We start from the raw sequence: 14,835 nt of genomic DNA on the forward strand, positions 1-14,835 counted from the left end.
GCTTGCGTAGGACTATAATTGACTTAGTAATCACTTGTTTGAAGTTTCATCTGAATCAATTCTCAATGAATAAATTAACCCATTAACGACCAAGCTGTGAAAATATATTTTTAACAAAAGCCATTAATGTAATTTTCATTATTGGCGTTACAGAAACCCCAGTCTTTAAGAATTATTTTTTTCTGTTGTTCAGTTTTCAGAAAATGACAAAAAATCAAAAAAAGCGTCATTTTTGTTCCTGTAGGAGGTTAAATCCAATGTTTTTTTTCCTACATCACAATGTGTGATCTTTTATCAACGTAATACTGTAGAAAAGTTTACATATTGTTAAATTTTGTAAGGTTTAGTTTTTTGTTAGGTTACGTGAGGTTATGTACATTCCGCACATAGCAGCTTTGAACTGATTTTTATGCCCAATAAAGTGATACAAATTTGAATGAAATTGATAATAAGGGTTATAGGCTAAGCTACCCATACCTTACCATATGATTGCCGTCCAAAGCCATGACAAATTATCGCGTGTTGAATTATAATTGATACAGGGAAATAAATAAAATTCGTCGATTTTTAACTCACGGGTGATCCCTAAAAAGATTAATATGTGGCTTAGTAGAAGCAACCAAAGATGGTTGATACTTAAATATTTCTTCTTCTCGTGGGAATAATACACGAGATATGTGTCCTTATCATGTATCTCTTCTTCTTGATATTTACTGCCGCCACAGACGATTTTATATTTGTGCTGCGACCGCCATTATACAATCACCGCTGTAGTGCACTTTAACGAACCTTGCCAACGTAACCCAACGTAACTCTCATTTTCGACACCGAACTCACACTCCAGTACAGAAATCAAAGACGAAGTCCTACATCAAAACGGAGTTTTATGGTTTACTGACAGATTCTGTTTAACCACCATCTGGGCGCACTGTTTTTCCCACTTTTTGACATTCCGCTTCTGGCGTCGCGCACCTGCTGCGAAAAAAACCATTGAAAAAACAAGATAGTGAAAAATGGAAACCTAAACAAAGTGCAGTTAAGATTGTCACAGTTTTTCCTAAAAATATTGCAGTTTAAGTGAATAATTTCTTGTTGTGTCTCACTGAAATGGCGAATACCTAGTCTCAATAGTGGAATAGCTGGCCACGGTTACAAATCTGCAGTCTGAAAGGACCACAATGGATATCTGCCGTCTTACTTCCGATCAACCCGACAGTATCAAGATGGTAGAAATTGATTTTCAAGCATTGTGTCGCATCTGTGGTGCACTCGGGGAGAGTTTGACCTCGGTGTTTGGGAAGCGTGCAGCCGATCGATTACGCGAGCGGGTGGAAAAACACTTCCAGATCGAAATTCTCCCGGACGATTGCTTCCCCACCAAGATCTGCGATGGGTGCAGAGAAACGTTGGATCAATTTCACGAACTGTTTGAAAAGTGCCACCGAACGGAGGAAAAGTTTCGTGCGATGGCAAGTGCAACCGATGAGGGGAAAGAAGCGGAACAGGAAGCGACGGAAGTGCCAGACGGTCCTCCGAGTGGGGACGATATTGAGGAGGAGGAACTCGAGGTGGTCAAGAATACATCCAAGGAATTGAGTCGAAGCAAGCAGGAGACGGTCGAGGGAGCAACAGAGAGGATAAGGTAGGTCTTAAAACGAGGATTGTTTGTTTTCATGCAACTGCCAGCTTCAAGAAACAATCAGCCGTTTTGTGGAGTATTTCAGTAGGAAAAATTCTATGAGTTGGAAGTCGTTTCTATGTCCAGATGAGATGGAGTGCCGAATGATCGTCAGAAGCAAACATATAATACCGTATCATATTATTACAGGGAAAATCTTCGGCACTCCATCGAAATTGCTGCATCGAGGGAAGAAGATAACGCTATCAGTGATTTCGAAATCTATGATAATTTTCATGACGATTGTCAGATTATAGAAGTGACAACTGAGGAGGAGAGCAGTTGCTCAAAACGTCGTCGTGCTCGCAGAATACCACTTCCGAAAGATTTGATTAAACCGCGCGCAATTTTGAACCATGATAAGGTCCAGTACGTGTGCCCCGAGTGCGGTAAGACCATCAACTCGCCGTACACTTATCTAGCTCATTTGCGCATACATAGCGGAGAGCGACCATTTGCCTGCCCACGTTGTCCACAGACCTTTCGCATCTCACAAGGACTAAATCGCCACGTGAGGGAAGTTCACGAAAAGCTTCGCACCTATTCCTGCGAACTGTGTGGAAAGCTGTTTGGAAACAGCCGAAATTTGAGCGAGCACAAAAATTTGCATGCCAACGAGAGACCCTACTGCTGCGACCAGTGCGGTAAATCGTTCAACCAAAAGGCAGCCCTTTTCGTGCACAAACAAACGCATGAAGTTCAACGCAAGTTTGTTTGCAGAGTTTGCGCGCGGGGATTTCTAACCAGGACCAAGTTGCAGCTACATGAAACGACCCATTCGGAGGAGCGACCTCATGAGTGTTTCCAGTGTAAGAGTCGATTCCGATCGACGCATGACCTGGCGAGGCATCGGAAGAGTCACTCCAGCGAGAAACCGTTCCAGTGTGCCATCTGTGCGGTGCACTTCAAGCAGAGGCGCTATCTGATCAAGCATTGTAAGACGCAGCATTCGGATACGAGAGCAGTCGCGGAATGAGAGTTCGAAGTTCAGTTGTTATTTATACTCCGGAATAAAAAGGGAAGATCCATTAGACTCGAATTGCTTTTTTGTTGTTCCGGATAGTCATTCGTTAGTTTGAGTGCCGCTATCAAGGGCAATGTTTTCTACTATGTAACGTTACGAGCTCACTAACGATTACGGAATCGTTCAAGATGCGAAAGTGTCTCCGACAGGGCGGTCAGCTTTTCGGATTACTATTCAGCGTGGTTCTAGAAAGAGTGATGTAGAGAGCTCTCGCTCACATGCATTGCATAATTTCTGATATGTTTTTTTATATTGGGCTGCTGATAGCTATATATAGTCAGTAGATGTCAAGTACAAATACATTTTCAAGCCAGTTGGATTATTCTGGACAAGGAGTATGGACGATATCAGAAGAGAACGAGTTATCGATTGTCGATATGGAATAGGGTGTTTTGAAAGCTGGCATGGTTTTGCTTGGTTGGCAGCATGGTTTTGATAGGGAATTGCCACATGTGTCGTCATTTTCGACCAATAAAAAGAGGGTATTTCCGTTAGGATAGGGGTTGAGATTTTTCTATTGTTCGATAGTTATTTTCATGACATATATTATTTTCTTCAATATAAAAAATTGTTATGGAGTACCGAAATCGATTGACGCAAAAATTTCATCAATCCATCATGAAATGACTGAGCAATAAGTGTTTGAAATTGAATAATTCTCACGATGTGCTCGATTTTGGATTTTCAATTTGTACCCGTACAAATGCCATACAAATGAAACACAAATTTCTGCATAGCTCAAGAACTATTCAAGCAAATAGAACCAAATTCGGCATGTGGAGGTTTTAGGAGGTAAGAGATGTATTTATGGTGATTCGATCCTCACCCCCCTCTTTAAGGGAGAGCTGTCATACAAATGAAACGCAAATTTCTGCATAACTCGAGAACTAATCAAACCAACTGAATCAAATTTGTCATGTGAAGATTTTAGAGAGCACGATGCGTTTCTATGGTGTTTCGACACTCATCCCATTACTCGAGAAGTAAGCAGGCAAACGGAGCCAAATTTGGCATATGGAGGTTTTAAGGGCCAGAAATGTTTTTATTGTGGTACATGAACTAATGGAGCCAAGTTTGGGAATTTTTTTATGGGATGAGAAATGTTTCTATGATGGTATGACACTCCTCCCTCCTCTGCAATGGAGAGATCCCATAAAAATATACACATATTTCAACCACACATAACAATTGAAAATTTTCGGAAAACTCTGAAGAAAAATGGGAAAATTCGGAAGATTCCATTCCCATATGATCTACAATTACATAGTGACAAGCGTTGTTAGTCCATTTGATGTTTGCACTAGCGAAATTGATCTTTGTTCTCTAAACTGGAACTTGAAACTCGAGAAAGAAATTGTCCGATTTAGGGCTGTCTTTATTCTGTCATATCATTTATTTCATATAACGGAGAAACATGTTATTTGCAAGAGGCTGAAAAATCTTGAACTAGAATTGTGTCTGAAAATAATCTGATATTGTAATGACGAGTTTTGGTAGAAGTACTAGAAATTTTTTAGTAAAGGTTACCTTTTTTGAAGGGTTTATTAGAAGATCAATCAATGAACAGTTCTGCGATTGGACCCATGAACGGTCGCTTAGCAAGAAAACGGAAATGTTTGATGGTATTGATAACAAAAAATAAATTTTGGTGGTTCTCTGATTTTCACCAAAAGTGGTAATTTTGTTCATTATCGCAAAATATCAGACTCGTATTTCTTCAATTTTTTTATTAAGGTGCCCATTTCTATTCTAGGGGGGGCCGAAAAATCATCTTTTCCACTTTTTCCCCAAAATTACTTTTTGTTTTGATTCGTGACTTTTGAACTATTGAACCAATTAAGATGATCGACATATCAAATGGAAGCCAATGAAGCTAGTCTTTTATTGTAAATATTGAACTCGCAAAAAATTGATTTTATTTTTGTTAGCGCATAAACCGGGCTAACTGCGGTTGGATGGTTCTGGCTAAGCACACTGTGGAAATTGAAAAACACAAGTTTTTGGAGTCCAAAATTTCTCTTTATATTTCACTCATTACACAACATTTAGTAATCACTTTGTCGTTGGCGGTTAGGAAAATAACTGGGATCATGAATCACGTTGTGCGTTGCTTTTATGTTTGTCGGAAGTTGGTGATTATCCTGTCGGCTCGACTCGGCTCGCTCGGGTGCTGTTCGTTTGTAATGTTGCTACTTATTTCATCTCGCTCTCGCACGTTGCGGGTGATACGATGGAATGAAATGGAGAGCCTTTGCTTCGGGTAGTGAATGGAAAATTTATGTTGCTGACAAAATGGAGGATTTCAATTTATTTGTCCTGACATGTCAGAACACGTAAGCGCTCGCTACACGTGGCGCGAACATTCTCCCGGGGCGAAATGTGACTATTCCTTCGCTTCAATTATTCTTAACTGTTCGTTGTCTGGGTGTACAGCTACGATTTTTCCCAGCTTCCATGTTTGGGCAGGTGTGTTGTCTTTAGCTATGATGACTATCATGTTCGGCTGTATGTTCGGACGTTTCTTTGACCATTTTACACGAGTTTGTAGTGTGGACAAATATTCCTTGGACCATCGTTTCCAAAACTGGTCCCGTAACCGGTTGAGATACTGCCAACGAGATAAACGATTTGATTGGACGTCTAAATAAGAAGGTCTTGGTACTGGTTCCAACGGTTTTCTTTGCTGGAGATGAGCTGGAGTTATCGACAGCGGGTCATTTGGATCATCTGAATGTGCATATAATGGACGAGAATTTAGTATAGCTTCAATATGGGTTAGCATAGTGTAAAACTCTTCAAATGTTAAAACAGCGGTCTGAAGAGTTCGTTTCAAGTGATTTTTCACACTTTTTATTCCGGCTTCCCATAGACCGCCGATGTTCGGTGCTCTTGGCGGAATAAAACTCCATTCGATTTCCTTTGGATGAAGAAAATTGACAATTCTTGATTGCGATGATTCGTCCTTGAGAAATGAATACAAGAAATGCAATTCACGAGCGGCTCCTGTGAAATTCGTTGTACTATCGGAAAAAATAGTTTTCACCAAACTTCTTCGATTTACGAAACGATCCATGGAGGCTAGGAAGGCATCAGTGCTCAGATCTGTCACCAGTTCTAGATGGATATTCTTTGTTGTAAGACATACAAATAGCGCGATGTAAGCCTTCACGTGTTTTGGCTTATGTTTCCCTTCCTTCACAGTGATTGGATCAGCGTAGTCAACACCAGTTAATTCGAAAGGCAAAGCTGGAACCACACGATTTTTCGGCAAACTGCCCATTAATTGCTGAACGCCTTTCGGATTCATTTTAAAACAAGTAACACAGCTGCGGACGATCCCTGACTTTGCTCTTGTCAACCAAAATTTCTGGCGAATCGTAGCTATAAGTCCTGATGACCCGATGTGGAGATTTCCGACATGTAATGCGTGAAGTAGTGATTCGGTAACTGGATGACCATGCGGTAGAAGTAATTGATCCTTTGCATCATTATGTAGAGTCGAGTTTTGAAGACGACCACCAACTCGTAACAATCCTTTTTCATCTATGATCGGACATAGTGAAGATAATTTGTTTAGAGTTTCGCCATTGATTGTACTATTCACCACAAATGAAATTTCGATTCCTTGAATCACCTTCACGATGCATTCTAAGGACTGTCTCATTTCGGAAACCATAACAAACAGGGTTTTGATTCTTTCCGATGGTTTTGATCGTAAATTTCGAGTAAAGCGTTGAACATAAGCGATGACTCTTTGTAATTTCCGGAAATTGCTGAATTTTTCAAACACTGGTAAATATTGAGTGGAGCTAGATGTAACAACTATAACATGTTCTTTAATTCCAGGAAGACCTTCATCAAGAATGTTAGGAATTGCTTCAACATCATAGTTCCTAAGGTGCAAGAAGTCTGGTCCTTCCCACCACAATCGATTCTTCTTTAGATCAACAGGATATTGACTTCGCGAAACAATATCAACTGGGTTGAATTCTGTGCGAACATGTCTCCATTCGCAATTATTTGTTGAGCGATTCATTTCGATAACTCTGTTGCGTTGGAAAACCTCTAATTTATGAACCGACTTCTTCAGCCAGCACAACACAATTTGACTATCTGACCACAGCCAAATATCATCAATGGATAGTTTCATTGCGGCAGAAACCTTCTCCATCAATCGAGCCAGAAGTAATGCAGCATATAATTCTTTTCTGGGAATGGTCATCTCGATAATCGGAACAATTTTAGAACTGATGCACAGTAAATTAACTGTTACTGATCCATCCTTTTTAAAACATCGCAGGTAGACACACGCCCCACATGCCTTAATGGAAGCATCGGCAAATCCATGTATTTCTATACGAGTGGAGTTTGATTCAACTATGCATATAGGCGTCCGCAGTTCAGCAATCTCCGACAATGAGTCTCTAAAAATAATCCCCTCTCGAAGCAAGTCAGAATCGAACTTGTCGCCCCAATCAATTTCGGAGGTCCAAATACGTTGCATCTGTATTTTAGCAAGTACTAGTACAGGAGGCACTAGTCCCAACGGATCAAATAATCTAGCGATTTCTGAGAAAACGTACCTCTTAGTGACCAGCTTGTCAATGATAGCATCACCGACTTCGAATCGGAAACTATTAGGAATTGAATCCCACAATATTCCGAGTGATTCAACTGATCCATACACAGAAAGTTCATCGAATGTAGTGCAGATTTCTCTCGCCAACAGCTTCTGGAATTCTTCTTGTAAACGGACTGCTTCATTGTAACTTTCAGCTCCAGACAATACATCAGTAGTGAGCTCTAACACCTTTAATGGTTCTGAAGGAAATTTTCGCCAGAATATGCGCTGGAAGCGAGTTTGATGTTCATCAATATTAATTTGTCGATACATCTTGCTGATGTCAGTGATAAATGCACGACGATGTTTTTTAAATCTCAGGACCATCGAAAAAATATGGCTCTGTATCGTGGGACCTTCCTTCAGTACGTCGTTTAAAGAATGTTGAGATGATTTTGCTGTTCCATTAAACATAACTCGAAGCTTAGTTGTTGTACTAGAAGGTTTTAAAGCAGCATGAACAGGAGGATAATAGACTTGAACACTTGGCGGATCCTGCCCATCATCGATTTTGTTACCATGACCAACATTGAGATATTCATCAATGAAACTGCAGTACTGACGCTTGATATCTGGTTGACGGATGCTACTTAGATCACTTTCGGTTTCTCTGAGTGGAAATTGCATGATGAATCTCCCGGTTTCATTACGACTGTGTGTTCGCTGGAAAAGCTCTTCAGTTCTTTCCTTTTCGGTTGTGTGTAATGGGCTGAATCCGACGTCTTCTATCTCCCACAGACGTTGAATGCTTTGTATAAAATCTTCAGTTGTTACCTCATTCGAATGTATTTCTGTTTGTTGATGTACTATGACTGGAAGCTGATTACTACCTGCTGAGTTGTTCTGCACACCACCTGGATCAGTGACATAAGCTTGCAGTAGTTCCTCGATGGTGGTTGACACTGAATTGAAACGGCTTTCAAAGTCAATGTAGATTTCCTCTTGAATCTGAATCGCTTCATCGGAAATAATCGCAATTACTTCGCTGTGGATACCACTGAACTCCGAGTATGCCGCATCGACATTTTTAGAAAACGTTTTCAGCTGCGCCATACTGACTTGGTTCCTTGCAGCTATAAGAGCATCCTGCACACGAACAATCTTCTGATTCGCTTGCTCACGTTGACGAAATAAAGACGCTAATAGTATTTGGCTGTCAGAATCGACAGCGAGCTCCCAATTAACAAAACTTATAAAACTTGCAGACTCATCTGCACACTGTGTAAGTGTCGGCACTGTCTTAGAGCCTTCAGCACTGGTGGCTTTGTTTGGGATATATTGCGTCGTCATTTTTTACGGTATAGTTTGTTAATCGTTCAACACTGTTCCTCACGTTAAAAAACCACAAATGTTCCTTTTCACAAAAGCCCTCGTTGTCCAAGCCACGAGAGACGCTTACTGGTATAATGTTTATCACAAGTTCACAAAAAAACTTATTGCAGGAGGATATCGATCAATTGTAATGCAATGTTCTTTCGACACCTCTATTCACAAATGAAGGGATCTATCGTTGTTTGGCAGCTTCACGCAGAAGCACTACCACAGGAAATTTTTCAAATAAGTTGATCAATTGCTACGCAATGTTCTTTCAACTTATTCACTTCACGCAACACACTTTATTCTCAAATGAAGGGCAGTTTCACGCAGAAACACTACCGCAAGAGAATTTCACACATGTTGATCAATTGCTACGCAATGTTTTTTCAACTAATTAATTTCACGTAAAACACTTGTGAATGAATTTCATTCTAATTCCACAGGGTAGCAGAAGCCGATCCGGTTCGAAGGACCAAATGTTAGCGCATAAACCGGGCTAACTGCGGTTGGATGGTTCTGGCTAAGCACACTGTGGAAATTGAAAAACACAAGTTTTTGGAGTCCAAAATTTCTCTTTATATTTCACTCATTACACAACATTTAGTAATCACTTTGTCGTTGGCGGTTAGGAAAATAACTGGGATCATGAATCACGTTGTGCGTTGCTTTTATGTTTGTCGGAAGTTGGTGATTATCCTGTCGGCTCGACTCGGCTCGCTCGGGTGCTGTTCGTTTGTAATGTTGCTACTTATTTCATCTCGCTCTCGCACGTTGCGGGTGATACGATGGAATGAAATGGAGAGCCTTTGCTTCGGGTAGTGAATGGAAAATTTATGTTGCTGACAAAATGGAGGATTTCAATTTATTTGTCCTGACATGTCAGAACACGTAAGCGCTCGCTACACGTGGCGCGAACAATTTTCGTAATGATTGATTATAGAGGTTTTTTATTGTTGCTTTGGACTAGAGGGCGCTATATTCTTTTTATATATTTTCTTGAAAGCTGAGGAATATTTACATAGCATATTTCGATATCACAGAGGCTCATTTTTTCGTTTTTGAGATATGATTGACATGGAAATTATATATTTGAACAAACTTCTTCTGGTGTCGATAGTTATCTCCTGTATTGTTGTTTGTTGTTTTAGTATTACGAAAATGCGTATTTGAGATTGCGTTATTTACGTATGAACGGGAGCGCAATTTTCATTATGAATTTATTTTTCCGTAATGAAATTTATTCTAGGGTCAATGTAACGGTGACGAAGTCTCCATCTAACGAGGATAAGGAACCGAGGCGACCCTAAGCCGTCGAGGTGACGCAATCCTGGTCGACCGCCGACCAAGTATGGAAAAGTTCATTCGCTCATTTCTTCACACCTGATCATAAATCACTCTTGTATCTGCTTTGAATAATAATGGTGAAAAGAATGCAGCAAGCAATCGTGAGATTGCACGATGAATCATCTTAATTCGGGACTGAGAGTGAACATAACAAAACAAAGAATGGAAAACAACATTCAATGAATGAATACAACTTTGGAAGGATCGCATGAAACAAAATAACGAGTGAGACAAGATAGACTCAATCTGCGTGTATGTATGATTTTATTTTCCCTTGTACTATTTTCCTTGTCAGCATTCAAGTGCATTTGTTATCGACAATGCACATGAATCTACCTTCCCGCTCACCAATAACTTGCGTTAATATGGTCTTTTGCAATGGGTTAGATCGTTTCATACTAGAAACAAAAAAAAAGTCATTGCAATAGTGCACAGGAAACAACTCAATTTCAACTATCTACCTATATTTTACTGCCGCGATCGAGGCTTAATAATTGCTATTTGAGTGAAAAAATCATTCACAGAGACACTCGCTGGCTCAAGCAAAAGTTTCCAATTTGATACTCTCACCATCTAACCTTATTCCGAGAGGCAAATGAGGGAATGCAAAATTCTCTGAGAATAGATGAGCGGAATCGAGACAGTGGGCCTGATCACGAACGTCACTTCACGGTGAAAACGAAGTGAATTGTACACATCCTTATTACGGCTGTCACCGTGTGTGTAGAATCCAGAAGAGTTCATCCGTCGTGACAACTTTGATGAATTCGGTGTTATTATGAATACCATGATACTGTCATGTCACGGAGAAAAACAGGTATGTTTGTCACTTGTGTTTTAGATGGTGAAAGTTAGTCACGTGGAATGGAGTAAGTTTAATTTCGTATTTCTTTAGCTTTTTTGCTGATATTTAGAATCTTGTCTTGTCTTGTTTAAGAAACAAAAGATAAACAAAGAGCAATTTACCCGCCTGGCATTTTTAGAACGAAATTCTGACGTATCTAGAGGACGTAAATTTGTTCATTTGGATTGGGTAAATGCGCTATGGGATGTATTTAAGGATTGAAAATGTAGCTCCCGTAGGTCCATTGAATCATGGGGAAGGTCTCCTTCCGATTGTCCTGAATGAACATACATTTTTTTTTCTATTTTTAGGATTAGACTAAGAGAGAGTTGCAAAACCATGAAATGGCAATGGAGGCCACTGGCCCAAATACGATCATTAAGATTGATTATGTATAATCAGGTATGGGCAAAATCGCATCGAAATTCGTTCAACAACACTCATTCACAGATAAAACTCACCCTTCTATTCTCCGTTTATGCCTCACTTTATTTTAGACAGAAAACATTCACCTATCCTCTCCGCAAAGTTCATTCTCGATTAGAACGGAAAAATACTGTCTCGATTCCGCTCATCTATTCTCAGAAATTTTTGCATTCCCTTATTTGCCTCATTTGCTTGAGCCAGCGAGTGTCTCTGTAAAATCATTCGTTTTTCACTCAAATAGCAATCATTGAGCCTCGATCGCGGCAGTAAAATATAGGTAGACAGCTGAAATCGAGTTGTTTCCTGTGCACTATTGCAATGACATTTTTTTGTTTCTAGTATGAAACAAACCTAAGCCAATGCAAAAGACCAATTAACGCAAGTTATTGATGAGCGGGAAGGTGGATTTCATGTGCACTTGAATGCTGACAAGGAAAAGAGTACAAGAGTACAATCATACATACACGCAGATTCAATCTATTTTGACTCACTTGTTATTTTGTTCCGTGCGATTCTTTCAAAGGAATATTCATTCATTGAATGTTGTTTTCCACTCTTTGTTATGTTAGGTTTTCTATCAGATCCGAATGAAGATGGTCGGGGAGTGTAAAATGATTCATCGTGCAATCTCACGATTGTTTGCTGCATTCTTTTCGCCATGATTATTTCAAGCAGATACAAGAGTGATTTATAATCAGGTGTGGAGAAATGAGCGAATGAACTTTTCCATACTTGTGTATAATATTGATTTGTTGATATTTTGAATATAAAATAATAACTGCAAAGTTTTTTCAACATTGCAGAGCTAGTTTTTGTAATTCAAACATTCACAATTGGCAGACTAGACCAGAATCAGGACGATAGTTATAACTTTTTACGCTATAGATATTCTCAACGGTATTGTTCTGAAGACATACTTTGAATGATTGAATATTAAAAAAGTGATAATAAGTTTCAAACAAGGAAAAATGAGTCTATCATTGCAAAACATTCACAAGATACTGTTTTTAAATTCTTCTCTAGTTCTTTTTCCACTCTTAAGAAAATTTGAATCAATTTCCGCTTTTGTCAAATTCCTTGAAACCCATCAGATGTTTGCTATGAAGATTATGCTGCTGATCTGTTTAAATAATCAATCAAACCTCATATCCCGTATATCAAATTACACGAGAATGGGAAGGATAAGAGGATTAAACTTCAGAATCCCATATGGGAGTAGCTCAGATTATACTGATCGTGAGGTGGATAAATTTGGGTTTGTTCTGAGATATAGAAGATATTATTATTCATCAAAATTGTGGAAACGGTTCAAAACGTGGCAGTGATGTTCGTGATCAGGGCCAGTATTTTTCCGTTAAACTCGAGAATGAACTTTGCGAAGATGACAGGTGAATGTTTTCTGTCTCAAATAAAGTGAGGCATAAACGGAGGATAGAAGGGTGAGTTTTATCTGTGAATGAGAGTTGTTGAATGAATTTAGATGCGATTTTGTCCATACCTGCCGCCGACCCGATGACAAAACGGTTTCTTTTTAGATTACTCTTACATGATGAAGTCGCTAATTGTGGATAATGGAAATCCAACGTGCCCCACGATTTTATTTTAGTCTTATCGATGCCCTAGACTAATGAAGGAGAGGTGTGATAACTGATAACTGCTACTTGCCTAATTATTTTCTAGCTTTTAGTACATTATTATGTTCAATCTCAATTAAACCGTTTAACTTAAAAAGTTTTTTTTTACTTATTTTATATTGAACCCCGTTGGTGTGTCTAATGCTCATCGCGCTGCGAATGATGGAGAGGGTCAAATTGCATCCTAAGTGGTGCATATTTACATTTGTTTACAAGACGCAATCTAAATGTTGCGCTTTGATCTAACTAAGCGACTATTTCCAATTTGGGACTTATGATAAGCAACAACTGAAAGGCCACAAGTATCTTCGAACTTAATCTATACAATGAAAGTATATACTTGCGTTTGCCTTGCTATTACACATTTCACCCCTTCGCTCTACCGGGGTCTTGTTTTAAGTTTTGCTTATTTTACAATAAAGCTCTTTCTGTCCGCGACATATAATGTTTTTTCCCTTTTCCTTAACAGTAAACGCCTGACACGCAGCTGCTCCCAGGCGTTCACCTGCAGCTTCTGCAAGACCAACGGCACAATCAAAACCAACACATTCATCAACAAGGAAGGACTGGTCGAGCACCTGAAGGATCAGCACTCCGAGCAGATATTTCACTGCGAGCAGTGCGACAACTATCTCGATCGGAATGTGCTGATCCAGCACATGACCATGCATGCGCTCAGCCTATTCGGCCAGAGCAGTCCGAACGAGTCGCAGCAGGAGGACGAAGACGACCAGGAGCAGCAGACGTCGGGAGTGGACGTCGAAGAGGGCGAAGGCAGCCAGCAGACGGCAGAAGGTAAATCGGGCGAGGGAACGGAAATTGCGGCCAATAAAGAGAACGACGACGAAACTTCGCCTCCGCCGCAGGAGGTGAGGAATGACGCGCGGAAGCTTTACTGCTACATTTGCGAAAAGACACTAGCGAATCGGAGCGCATACTCGTACCATATAAATCAGGTTCATTTGAACATTAAAAATTTCACCTGCACGTACTGCAGTAAAAAGTTTGGAAACCAAAGGCTCTTGAATAACCACGTCGCGGGGGTGCATTCGCGTGAGCGTAACTTCACGTGTACCACTTGCTCGAAGCGATTCAAGACGAACGTGGCGCTGTACAATCATCAGCGCATTCACGACGACAGTACGATCAAGTTTTCGTGCAGTTTCTGCGACAAAAAGTTCCGCTATCGGAATCATCTCACTAGTCACCAGTTGGTTCACATGAATGAACGCAATTTCCCCTGCACCCAGTGCGACAAGAAATTCAACAACCCGGAATGCCTGCAGAAGCACAAACTCACCCACGTGGAAACGCTTCCGTACCAGTGTCCCCTGTGTGGGTTCAGTACCAAGCAGAAGCGGTACTTGATCATGCACGCAAAACGGACCCACATGGTCCGGTAAGGCAGACGGAGTCAAACTGGCACAACAAAATAGAGCACCCCTCACCTCCATACCCTGGTTCCCTTCGAATCGAGATTTCATTCCATTAGGTTTTATTGTCTAAAAATATGAATCGATGTACTAACCCCATTGTACTGTTTAATCTTAGTGGTTATCGTAGGATGTAGGCAACGTTTACGTACTAATAGATACACATAAACGCATGAAGGAAAAACGGAAATGGAAAATTGGTGGCAAACAATTTTAAATGGTTCAGTAGGAAGCAAAAGGCAGAATCATAAATCGCGCTACGTTCAATGGCTACCGGTGTACCTGAAAAGTATTAGCGGTTAGGATAAAATATAACAACAAATCTAGAGAGCATTGTTTAGTGGAACAGCAAAAGCGGAAAATTGAGCGTTTAGAAATAGGTAAAACTCTGTGAATTTTTTTTACTCGTTATTAGTTGTTAGTTGTTTGTTTCTGCGAAGAAAAACCAATGTATAATAGTCTTATTTATTGTCGGTATTATATTAGTACGGTTATTCTCATGTGATGCTTCGTA

The 14,835-nt window shown here is 40.0% G+C and overlaps 1 protein-coding gene across 3 annotated transcripts; it reads left to right on the plus strand.

Annotated features, from left to right (window-relative positions):
- Positions 1-970: 970 nt before the first annotated feature.
- LOC129778056 (gastrula zinc finger protein XlCGF57.1-like) lies at positions 971-14,821 on the plus strand. 3 transcript variants are annotated; one of them, XR_008743358.1, is made up of 4 exons: positions 971-1,642; positions 1,829-10,236; positions 10,509-10,801; positions 13,358-13,452. XR_008743358.1 is itself a non-coding variant. In XM_055784709.1 (2 exons), the coding sequence occupies exons 1-2, from the start codon at positions 1,179-1,181 to the stop codon at positions 14,289-14,291; spliced, it is 1,398 nt and encodes a 465-aa protein (XP_055640684.1). In that variant the 5' UTR covers positions 971-1,178; the 3' UTR covers positions 14,292-14,821. The 3 variants fall into 3 exon arrangements, 1 of the variants encoding a protein (XP_055640684.1); XR_008743357.1 differs by having other exon boundaries at positions 1,829-10,801; XM_055784709.1 differs by lacking the exons at positions 1,829-10,236; positions 10,509-10,801 and having other exon boundaries at positions 13,358-14,821.
- Positions 14,822-14,835: the final 14 nt, after the last annotated feature.

Source organism: Toxorhynchites rutilus, chromosome 1 (assembly GCF_029784135.1).
Source record: "Toxorhynchites rutilus septentrionalis strain SRP chromosome 1, ASM2978413v1, whole genome shotgun sequence".
Taxonomy (NCBI): Eukaryota; Metazoa; Arthropoda; class Insecta; order Diptera; family Culicidae; genus Toxorhynchites; species Toxorhynchites rutilus.